General features: G+C 45.0%; 1 protein-coding gene across 2 annotated transcripts in view; it reads left to right on the top strand.

Annotated features, from left to right (window-relative positions):
* The window catches only part of LOC106562355 (switch-associated protein 70), a 32,170-nt gene extending 30,841 nt beyond the window's left edge, over positions 1-1,329 (top strand). For both annotated transcript variants that reach the window (XM_014127182.2, XM_014127183.2), the window contains 2 exons: positions 462-558; positions 736-1,329. In XM_014127182.2, the coding sequence (XP_013982657.1) occupies positions 462-558; positions 736-854 (216 nt within the window). In that variant the 3' untranslated portion in view covers positions 855-1,329. The remainder of the gene's footprint in view (positions 1-461; positions 559-735) is intronic.
* Positions 1,330-12,085: the final 10,756 nt, after the last annotated feature.

A 12,085-nucleotide genomic window follows, 5' to 3' on the forward strand; every position in this document is an offset into this window, starting at 1 on the left:
AACAACACCCTGTCTGTGTTTCAATATGGCTTTTAGTAGGGAACATGTCCCCTATTAACACTTCACTTAAAGTAAGGTGTTGCTGGGCCATTTCATAAACAAGATAAAAACAAATTTGTCAGGAAGTACTTCCTTTAGATCTATATGTCTGTGAGCAACTACTGGTCTTTATTCAGATGAATATAGTGTTGAGTCAGTGGAAGGCTGCCTGACGTTTGAACCAGAAACAGTCCCTGGCCCCAAACTTGGCTTCTTCTCGAATTACTCCTCTGTCAACTGTTGACGCAACACAAAACCATCATACAGGTCTCTCCTTGCACTCTGCTGCCATCTAGTGGCAATATCACTGAGAACGGTCTCTACTTCAAGAACAACAGCATAACTTATTTATTACTTAAAGGGACTTGTACTTGCATCATTGAGATATATGGATAAACTATGTGTGTGTGTTTGTGTTACAGGAGGTGAGAATGAAACTGGAGCAGGCAGCTAATAAGACCAAGAGCTGGAAGGACATGGTGGCCAAGCATGAGGGACTGGTCCGTCTCATCCAGCCAGGTAAGTAAGAATGAGAGAGGCCAACATCACCATAGTAGAATGTCCTCCACTGCATATTCATATACTGTTCTGTTCTCCTCTCCATACTCATATTACAATGCTATTGATGACTTTGTTCTATTGATCTATTGTTTCAATACAGTCTGTGATGTTTTCTTTCTCCTTCTGTCTGTGCAGGTGATAAAGGACCACAGAGGATGACTAACTGGGGCCCAGCAGCCTTCACAGACACTGAGCTGGATCTGAGGAAGAAGTCCTGGCAGGAGAGGAAGAACCACAACCAGTCAGCCCAGTAGACTAGAGATGGTGCTTCTTACCTGATGGTCCAGACATCTTACTGTGATCGTGTAGCATCAGGATACTGTTGTCTTTAGTTGTTGAGAATTAACTAATGTGTACGGTTGCAAAATTCCTGAAACTTTCCAAAAATGTCCAGGATTTCCAAAAATCCTTATTGCTGGATTCTCGATTTCCAGCTTATTTTCTCCTAATTCTGGGAATCTTCTAACTGGGATATCTGGAATTTTGAAACCCTACTAATGTGCCAATGCTTTGACATTCCAAGTGTTTTGCCATTCTGTGGTCTGATAAGTCTTTAACCAGGAAAAAGAGCTGAAAATATTCAGTGAATAATATGTAAAACTTTTTTTTTTAAATGGAGTGTCATGCGAAAGTAATAAGATTAAAGTAATAAGATAAAAGTAATAAGATGTTTTATATTTAAAATGCGAACGCATAAGTAGCGCATCTTATAAAATATATTTAAAGACATTTCTTTATACTGTTTCTGTCTGTTTTAATGGATGAGGGATGTGAGAATTATGTGTTAGAATAGGCGAGTAGTGAACGGGTAGGTTAGATATACTATATCCACCCCCAAAAATGGCATGTATATATTGCTCTGGGTTGCATATGCTCAGCCTTGATTTATATATTTGATACATTTCATTCAATTTTTTTTTTTTTTCAATCTATCCATTTAAAATGTAATTTCCTGGTTTGCATGTGGGAACTGTGGAACCTTGAGTAATATTCCTATGAAATACTTGGCCGATGTCCTCTTGTGGTTTCATGAGTAAAAGTATCTGTTTACGGCTCTGCCGTAACTCACAGTAATGTTATACTGTGGTGGGCTGGGAGTTATTGTAGATACCTTTAACTGCTTGAGTCCATAGCTATAGTTCCCCTTGTGTTGTTGTAGTCAGGTGAAGTTAAATTTAACCAAAAATAGGCGAGTGTGAGCTGAGCTCTGTGCTTGTGTGTAATAATGAATATTGGTGCAGTGAGAACTCATGAGATCTGACTGCAGCGATGGAACTGCTGGGCTCTAGTGTTTCTCTGCGGACTCTGAGCTGGGTTCTATTCTCTCTGGGGGAACCAGGACCCTGGCCTGGGTTCCATTCTCTCTCTTGGGGCCCTAGGTCCTGCTTAACTCCACTCTCGCTCTGCACCACATCTCAGCCAAGCACTGCAGATTGCTGTAATGGATGTTCTGCAGGGCTTCAAAGAGCTGGCCGGGCCATCTGTCTGTCTGAATCTGTCCTGGCAGGCTGATGTCCGTCCATCTCTCTCCCTGCTCTCTCTCTCTCTTTCTCTTTCTCTTTCTCTTTCTGAGCCAGCCTGACCAAACCACCCCAACCATGTGAGACTGAGAGTGACATCCCCCCTCATTCATAAACCTGTGGTTTTCATTACAGTAACGCCCTACTTTGTGTCATGTTGAAACAAATACAATCTTATTTTCTTTTTTTGGGAGGCCAAATCCTGCTTTTGATTTGCTAAGTCGTGTGTGTGTGCGAGTATGTTCTCTTCACATCTGGAGCTCACTACTGTAGGTCTAGGTCTTTTAGACCTTGTAGAAGAACAGTCAGTCGTGACTAAGTCTGTGCAGACTGCTACCAGCCCTTTTCCTTTATGAGAGCTCGGACAAACAATTATGATGATTAATAAATGCTACAGCACGGACAGACCCGCTTTCACACCCCCTCACACCCGGACCAGCGCTCTCGTCCACCCTGCTCGGGTTGCACAGTGCGCTGACTTCACAGAGCAGTCCGGTCAGAGGGCTCGGCCTGGGAGGCTGCAGATCAAAGCCATGTCGATAGGAGGAGACAGGAGACAGGAGGTCCCGTGTGGCTCAGTTGGTAGAGCATGGTGTTTGCAATGCCAGGGTTGTGGGTTCAATTCCCAGGGGGGACCAGTACGGGGGGGGGGGAAATAATGAAATGTATGCATTCACTACTGTAAGTCGCTCTGGATAAGAGCGTCTGCTAAATGACTAAAATGTAAATGTAAGGAGACCTGGCTGCTTGGAGTGTGGAACCACAGGCCTGTCTGTCGGGATGGAGAAACACGCCAAGTAAACATCACAACAATCCCATCACACTGTCACAACAGCCATGCTGCAGCATGATACACATAGTAAATCATTTTCATAAAACATGATTTCTCCCTTTAGGAGTATTTTTCTCTTCAGGAAAGACTCAAGGATTAAACATCTTAGTATAGTATAACTAAGCCCTTTGAATAACAGAAATACAAGTAAGCATAGCTGAAGCAACACAATCCATCAAAGACTCCCAGACAGAATTGTTCCAGACCAACCCAGTTCAGAGTGCCTCTCTCCATGTAAACAAAGAGCTGGGTAGGCTTAAATAAAAACACATGAGACATATGTGATTCTATTGTAGTTTTCTCTCTTGTTGCTCCAGTAATTGGGCATTCCAGCCTTTTTTCTGTGCTGAATATATATTTTTCCGTTCAACTGTTTTATTTAATCGTGGAGAAATCTGCTGTTTTGCAGGGATGTGAAGTGACTTCCATCCTCACTGACAGACCTAAGACTCTGAGACATGAGAACACCAGGCTCCACACCTCACCTACAGTCTACCAGTAGAAGGTTGGTTGAGGTTTGAAAATAACCAGTTTGACTCATACTGAATTTACATTGTAGACATTTAGCAGACGCTCTTATCCAAAGCCACGTACAGTTAGGCATTACTCTCTGTCAAATGAAATACATGTTTTGCCTTTGACGAGGAGAATTATATGAGTTGAGAATGAGGCTTTTGAGAACTGTTAAAGGAGTAATTTTAAAAGGAATGACTTCAAATCCTGGAAGGTTGTTTCTTGGTGTCCTGGATTGTCCTGAGTAACACTGTCAATAAGGGTGTCTGCCAACTCTTAAGCCACAACCCTCAACACTGAGCATTCTATCCACCACTTCCTGTTTACCAGCTCTGACAAATGGCCCAGTGCCACCCCCCCTCCCTCTCTTCTACTTCCCTTTCTCTCCTCCTCTTCTTTTTTCCTCTCCTCCTCCCCAATAACTTAGTCTCTCTCCTCTGCCACCCATTGTCCTCCTCCTTCTCCTCCCCTCTCACACCGCCTCCTCATCCCCCCTTCCCTCTTTCCCTTCTCTCTCTCCTCCACCACAAGAAGTTCATTAGTCTCTCTATCTCCAGTTCTCTCCTCCCTCTCCATTTTCCTCAATGAAAGAACCACAAATAAGGTGGTTGAGGGTTTTCAATCTGCATCTTGCCCTGAGACAATTACCCCTGTGTGAAAAGTCACTAATTGACTCAGATCATTCTTGTGACATAACAGGAAGGGGAGTGAAGACCGGTGATGAGCAGGTACACGAGGTGTGGGAACGGTTGAATTAAACTGTTAATTACATTTATGCTGCATCAACTTTAAAGGAAACTGTTTGTAAAGAGTGTGACTTACATACATGAGGCCACCCATATGGGCTAGCCAGGGCCAGCCCTAGACTTTTGGGGGCCTTAAGCAAGATTTGGTTTGCTCCCCCTCCCCCCCACCCCACACACCTTGCAGGCAACACATTTTGGTGGCGGAGAGAAATTTGCAGTTTAAAGTACATTTCCTGCAACTCCTCACATTTTTCCATGGGGTGTAGAGAAAATGTTGCTGTTTTAAAGCACATTTTCTACACATTTTGTCACGACTTATGCCATGTTCATATAATATCTGAGTGAAAGTCAGTAATACAATCAATTGGGGCTCCCTGGAAGTCAGGACTGTGTCTCTCAGATGGCTGGGGGGGGATTCCGTCCGGAAGTTGAAGAATTTTGTCTTTTTCAAACACCGAAACTGTCACACCCTGATCTGTTTCACCTGTCTTGTGCATATCTCCACCCCCCTCCAGGTGTCGCCCATTTTCCCCATTATCACCTGTGCATTTATACCTGTGTTTTCTGTTTGTCTGTTGCCAGTTCGTCTTGTCTCATCAAGCCTACCAATGTGTTTCTCCCTATACCTTGGTTTTGTAGTTTTGACTGCTCTTCCTGCCCTGAGCCTGCCTGCCCTGAGCCTGCCTGCACCTTTCTGACTCTGCCCTGGATTACTGATCTCTGCCTGCTTTTCAAGCCTACCAGCGTGTTTCTCCCTAGCCCCTGTTTTTGTAGTTTTGACCACTTTGCCTGCCCTGAGCCTGCCTGCCGTTTTGTACCTTTCTGACTCTGCCCTGGATTACCGATCTCTGCCTGCTCTTGACCTGTTGTCTGCCTGCCCCCTGTTTTGTTAAACATCTGTGATTCGAACTGTCTGCATCTGGGTCTTATCCTGAGTTCTGATTGAAACAGCTTTTTCCTGCAATCTAGAGCCATAATCATTACGCTTAATTATATGTAAATATATATATTTTCTGCAAATCTAAACATCTTGAGCTTGTGTTCTCCTGACTGGTGGTTGATTTTTTAAAAACTAAATATGCTTCTCGGCATTGCTGCTAAAATCTAGGTAAAAGATTGAAAAGGAGTCTTGTTCAGTAAATGTAGTAATTGCTTGCTTTTCGAAAGTCTACCAACCTTGCAAGCAGGCTTGTCAGCTAAGATAGTTAGACATTAAACAAGCTAGCTACTCTAACTTGATTGAAATCCTGAAATCGCTTCTTGGTCCAGGTAGCTGAGGTTGGGAGCCTATCTGGGATAGCTAAAGCAAACTTAATAAAATTGCTGGCTAGCTAGTAGTATTACAGAGAAACAACAAATTAAACTTTTTTTTTAACAGGACAAGTATGAGGGCACATGTGCTCACTATGGGCATGATGCCTCTGCTGGTTCTCATCACTCTTCATCAGTGTCATCACCCTGCCTTCTGGCTGATAAGAGCCAGACCAGGTTATGTGCTTCTGCTGTGGTTCTCCTCTCCCAGCATGTTGCTGTGTCCTACACATGTACCAGATGTAGTATCACTAGCTGGTTAGCCAAGTGTACAAGTACTGTTGCCCTTGCTAAACCAAGACCATAGTTACCACACACAGGAATGATTGTATCCCATAACGACCATTATAGACACTCAGTTCTGTGTGTCTCTGGCACTGACTCCTTTTGCAAGCACTCCAAAGCCTCTCTTCTGAGAAAAGCCTCTCTTCAACTCTCCCAGTGCGTCACTTCAGCTTTGTTCCCATGCCAGACAAAATAAATAAATGAGACCAAACACAGAGAGTAAACATATGAGAGTCATATTATGTGACAGTGATGTCGTTAGGGGGCAGAGATCCAGCCCAGAATGTGATGCACAGCCAGCCAGCAGAGGCTGGTTTAACAGGAAGAGAGCAATGACCATAGGAGGAGAGGGGAAGAGAGATTGTGAGCCTTGACGCTGGGGAGCTGCCATCAGAGCTTGTTCTGGTGTCCTAAGGGACACAGCTCATATCAAACCCTTGTCCCCTATCTCCTCCACACTCAGGGTGGTGTTCACTGTGTCTGGGACCTGCTCTGGGACCAGACCACACAGACTAGAGATTTCCACATGCACTGCCTGGAGGAGAGCAGAATACCACCCAGCCGGCTGTCATAAGGGAAACTAAACATGGTTGTTTATGTGAGCCCAAGCTGCAGTACATTCTAACTCCAACTCCACATGTGGGAATGACATCTCTGACAGAGCCATGCCAGATCTTTTGTTTGTCTTCTCCCTGATCCTCGTTCCTGATTTTCGCAAACATGTCATTTCAGACCAGAGGGTATTTGTTCTTAACCTGGATCTTTCAAAGCGGTACTGTAATCAGTCATACACTGGAGTGGACTGTGATCAGTCATACACTGGAGTGGACTGTGATCAGTCATACACTGGAGTGGACTGTGATCAGTCATACACTGGAGTGGACTGTGATCAGTCATACACTGGAGTGGACTGTGATCAGTCATACACTGGAGTGGACTGTGATCAGTCATACACTGGAGTGGACTGTAATCAGTCATACACTGGAGTGGACTGTGATCAGTCATACACTGGAGTGGACTGTGATCAGTCATACACTGGAGTGGACTGTGATCAGTCATACACTGGAGTGGACTGTGATCAGTCATACACTGGAGTGGACTGTGATCAGTCATACACTGGAGTGGACTGTGATCATTCCTACACTGGAGTGGACTGTGAGCAGTCATACACTGGAGTGGACTGTGATCAGTCATACACTGGAGTGGACTGTGATCAGTCATACACTGGAGTGGAGAAAGACGAACCTGTCATGTCTCAGGTAATGTCCTTCTACATCAACAGTTCTCACTGCTGAGACTTGAATGCTTCAGCACGCCCTACAACTCAACCACACACACAGAACCCACAGTCATTGAGAAAACCATATTGTGGAATCCCAAGTAATTTGGTCCCATGCTAACGTGGTTTAATGCTTAAAGTGCAGGACTATTAGCCAGATAGTTCAAAACTAACGACAACCCCCATTGTGATATAGCTTCTTAAACACTACCACTGCTTCCACAATCAAGACCTACTCAAATTCCAAATGGGTATTTTACAAGAATGAAATAGTAAAACCAAACATTTACACAGAGGGATTTTAGGCCTCCTTTCTGAGGGGGTTTCGCTCACTGTCACCATCTGCTTCTGCTTACCAGTACATTTACAGTTTAAAACAAACGCTTCTCACCCATTACAAGATTACCTCCTCGTCCTATATAATACGTCTGCTGTTAAAGACTGTAGGATTTATTTGTAGCCTGCGGTCCAATTTGTTTGGTATCACTGAGCACATAACTAAGTCAAGGCCTCTACGCCCCTTTCAGACCTTCAACACATGACCTGTAGGCCACTGAGGCCCATAGTAGCTACATAAATGAACTTTATTGACCACAGATTTCTCTGGTTCAACAACGTTAGGAGCACAGAGGGTATATCTAATAGGCTGAGCTGGTATCGCAGAGGGAAAGGTAGCTGCAGGGCTTGTTTGATTAAGGTATTTTGATCATGTCAACATTGATCACAGAGCTAGAGTGGTTGATTGTCTTTATATGTGCTTCCTGTTGCAACAAGAGAGAAAGAGAGAGGGGGGAGCTGAGATTGTATGATATATCTGATTAGGCTATGGTCATGTGGAGAAGGACGCTCCCTGCTCCTCTCCTTCATTGAATTAAAGCGGAACGAGCAGGACTTGGCTTCAGGCCAGCCGCTAAACTGCCTCTGTCTCAGGGAGAGAAATTGCACCACAGACACTTCCATTCCCTCTGGGACTATGTCACCTCCAAACTGAGTTAGGATGCTGAACTATTTGCTTTAATGCAAATGACATGATGAATTCTCTCCTTCTCTGTCATAGTGTGTGTTCCACTACTTCAAGTCCTGCTCCGCCACCACCACCACCCCTGTGACTATGGGAATGTTTGTCCCAGCTCAGCTGCAGTAGGTACAGCACATCACACTGAGGTCTGATTAATTGACAAGAGGTTCACATGATCTTTTCAGAGGTACTTAATTCACAGCTCCACCAGGGACATAGGCCAGAAGTAGTTTGAAGGGAAGGGGGGGGGTTCAGTATTGCCTCCCTGCCTTTTGTCTGCTCTCGCATTGCTCTTTAAACTCAGGGAAATAATTTTTCAGATCTGGTTTAAATTACTTGCTGTTGTTTTCTGTCTTATCTATAGTGTCTGAGCAATGTGTCCCATCATACTGCACGTCTCAATATCCACATGACCATACTACTTAGAAGGAATGCCCAATACATTCTAAGTGGTTTGCTAGTGTGGACATAAGAACGTAGTTTACTCCATCCCCATACTCCTGGTTTAGTGCTCCACAGCCGTTCTCTTTAGTATCCAGTGAGTTACTGTAAGTGTGTGAAGTCAGTGGCTGGTCCATCTCCAATTCTGAGGCTCTCTTTCCCACTCTGAGGTAGGAACCAGAGGAGAAGTAGAGAACAGTACTCCTGGTCCGTCCCTGGGGGTCACGGCAGTGTCGAGAGGCATTCCAGACATAGCCGCCTCACTGCTCGATTAAACCCCACTGATCACTGCACACACACAAAGTGAGACCTCAGCACCAATCAGCCAACCGGCCGGGCAGTCAGCCAGGTCACAGTGCTACTGTACTGTAGGTTCAGCACCAGTCCCTCTCCCAGTCTCCCTCTCAAGTCTCCCTACTCTTCTCTGAGTCGCTTGTTTTAATCACCTCATTCAATTTGATGTGCAGTCCACTCCCAGCTCTTAACCACTTCCAGTCTATTACAGTATGTGTATTCTCTACATCCTGCTGCCTGGGCCTGAGTGTAGGATCGACCATGATCCACACCAGCAGATGGCCAGGCAGGGTGCTTGGGTTCCAGATGAGGTCTTAATCGTGTCAAAGCTCTTCCACCGCCTGCTGGGAGGCTCGGCTCTGTTCTATTCTGTCTCTGGGCTGGCTGCTGGCTGCTGGCTGCACCTGTGGGAGCAGGGGAACTGTCCTCTCCAGCCTCCTCAAAAGTTGAAAGCCTCCAACATCTAATAAATCAGAGGAACATGGAGGTACATGGCGCGCACACACAAACACACACACACACACACACAAACACACAGAGGGAGAGAGCTGGTGTAGCCCCAGTCGTACCAAAGTGGTGGTATGGTGTGGGTAATCTAAGTGAACCATTAGACCCTCTCTCTTTTATTATAGCCTGGATATTTCTGGATGATAACCACATCCAGATCACAGTGTACCCAAAACCGTAACAGGGACCAACAGCAGAGTGACTTAGTGTCATCCCTCTTCTAGTACGCCAAGAACAACATGCATTTCATCACATGAACAGGTTTTTGGCTGCATGGAAATGAGCTTAGGACTCCTATCAAACTCCATACACGTGCAGAGGAGACGTGTCAATAAATCACTGTTAGGAGCAAAGGCCTGGAGACACAGCTGGGAGTCATGGGGCTGAAAAACAGCACGACGAGGGAGGAAAAGTCTGTAAATCGGTAAATTGTACTAAAGAAATCAGTTCCACTGGCAGCAGGATCAACCCTCTGGACATTATTAGAAACAGAAAATCAACACGATTAGGAATCAGAGTTTTTGCAGTTAGAATTTCATTAAACAACTGGAGTTGATGCCTCTGTTCTTTTACAAGTCCTTGCCTTTTCCCAGTGCTGTAAAGCAGGGTTTCCCAAACTCAGTCTGGGGCCACCCCATGGTGCACGTTTTGGTTTTTGCCCTAGTATTACACAGCTGATTCAAATAATCAAAGCTTGAGGATGAGTTGGTTATTTGAATCAGCTGTGTAGTGCTATGACAAAAAAAGTAAATGTGCACCGAAGGGGTCCCTTACGACTGAGTTTGGAAAACCCTGCTGTAAAGGACGCATGTGAAATAAAGAACGTATGGTCCCTCAACCTCAGGTCATGCATAAATGTAACAATGAGGCCCAATAAAGGACAATGTAAAAATCAGAGTCAGCTCAGTTTGAGAGGTTGGGACATTCTTACTGCTTCTGTACAGTGCAGACAGACAGTCTTATAAAATACACATTTCTCTGAAAACAAAAGAAAAACGTTTGTCCGAAGTTTGACCAGTTATTATTATTTTTTTTGCCAACGCCTACAACTAATCGGCCATTAGTTTACATAAGGAACTCTTAATATGTGAGAAAAGCATGTTTCCATGATTGATTTATTTTTAACATCCAGATGTGATAAATCACCTCTGATATTGTGTCGGATCTGTCAGGCGTTTACTGCTGTAATGGAGGCATGAGAAAACTATCTTCCAAGGTTTCTAAGGTGACACAGACACAACACAAATAGATAAACAGACTGCTATGTGTTACTGCAATCAATACAAGACAAAGGAGGGGGCCAGCCTCCAGCCCAGGCCCTGCTTGCTTCACACATCTCAACTTCTGTATTTCATCCCATGACAATTCTGGATGGAGCTGTTGCTACAGCTGTGTATAAATGGCAGAAACAAGTATACATCAAATATATGAGTGAAATAGCTGTCTAAAGTGAATGTGGAAAGAGGTTTCCTTTTTTTCCATGCCCATCTCAATAATATGATGTATTTCCCCACTTGATCCAGAGAGGGTGTTTGTCAGTGTTCTTTTTCTGGTGATGTGGAACTATGGACTAGAGGACCAGGGAAGACATACATTCCTTACAACAGTCAGAGAACCATTACTAAAGAAACAGAGGGTCTAGCTGGGAGTGCGAGGAGCAGGCACAGGACGTACCGGACTGGGGAGCCGCACTGGAAGCCTGATGCGTGGGGCCGGCACAGGTTGCACCGGACTGGTGACATGCACTTCAGGGCGAGTGCGAGGAGCTGGCACAAGACGTACCAGACTGGGGAGGCGCACTGGAGGCCTGATGCGTGGGTCCGGCACAGGTTGCACCGGATTGGTGACCAGATCCTCTGGTCGGATGTTGAGCAGAACACACTTGCACAACATCTCTCTCATCTCTCCCCATGTGGTCCCTGGCTCTTCCTTCTGCTCAGCCTCCAGCTCCATGTGCCTCCCCCCAAAAATTATTGGTGTTTCTGTGGCTGTGGTCTGACGACACGCTCCTCCAGAGTTTGCCATTCGGGCTCTGGCACTCTCCTCGGCTCGACCGGCCACCCCTTGTGCCCCCCCCAAAAAATTATTGGGGTTGTCCTTGGGCTTTCTGTGGCCGTGAATCCCGGCGTCGTCACCTTCCTCCATCATTACCTTCCGTCTGCCACCAAGGAAGGGTCTCGCATCCACCCATCACTTCTTCCCATGTCCAAAACTCCTTCACCTGGTGAACACGCTGCTTGGTCCTGGTTTGGTGGGATATTCTGTCACGGTTGTCGTAAGAACGGGACCAAGGTGCAGCGTGTGTAGAGTTCCACATCTTTATTCCAAAGTGAAACTTCAAGCAAAAACAAATAAATCAAGTAAACAAACAACTAAACGTGACTACGTGGTGCACAGGCACAAACACAAAACAATATCCCACAAACACAGGTGGGAAAAATAGCTACTTAAATATGATCCCCAATTAGAGACAACGATTACCTCTAATTGGGAATCATACAAAACACCAACATAGAAAATATAAACTAGAACACAACATAGAAATATTAAACTAGACTACCCCCTAGTCACACCCTGACCTACTACACCATAGAGAAACAAGGGCTCTCTATGGTCAGTGTGTGACAACAGTACATTTCAGGACTAGAAAATATGACAGTAACTAAAAACACTGCTGTGTGCAGTATGTGGCCCCAGCCTGCAATGGAAAACACATTTATACTGGTTTCAATATATGCA

Source organism: Salmo salar, chromosome ssa11 (assembly GCF_905237065.1).
Source record: "Salmo salar chromosome ssa11, Ssal_v3.1, whole genome shotgun sequence".
NCBI lineage: Eukaryota > Metazoa > Chordata > Actinopteri > Salmoniformes > Salmonidae > Salmo > Salmo salar.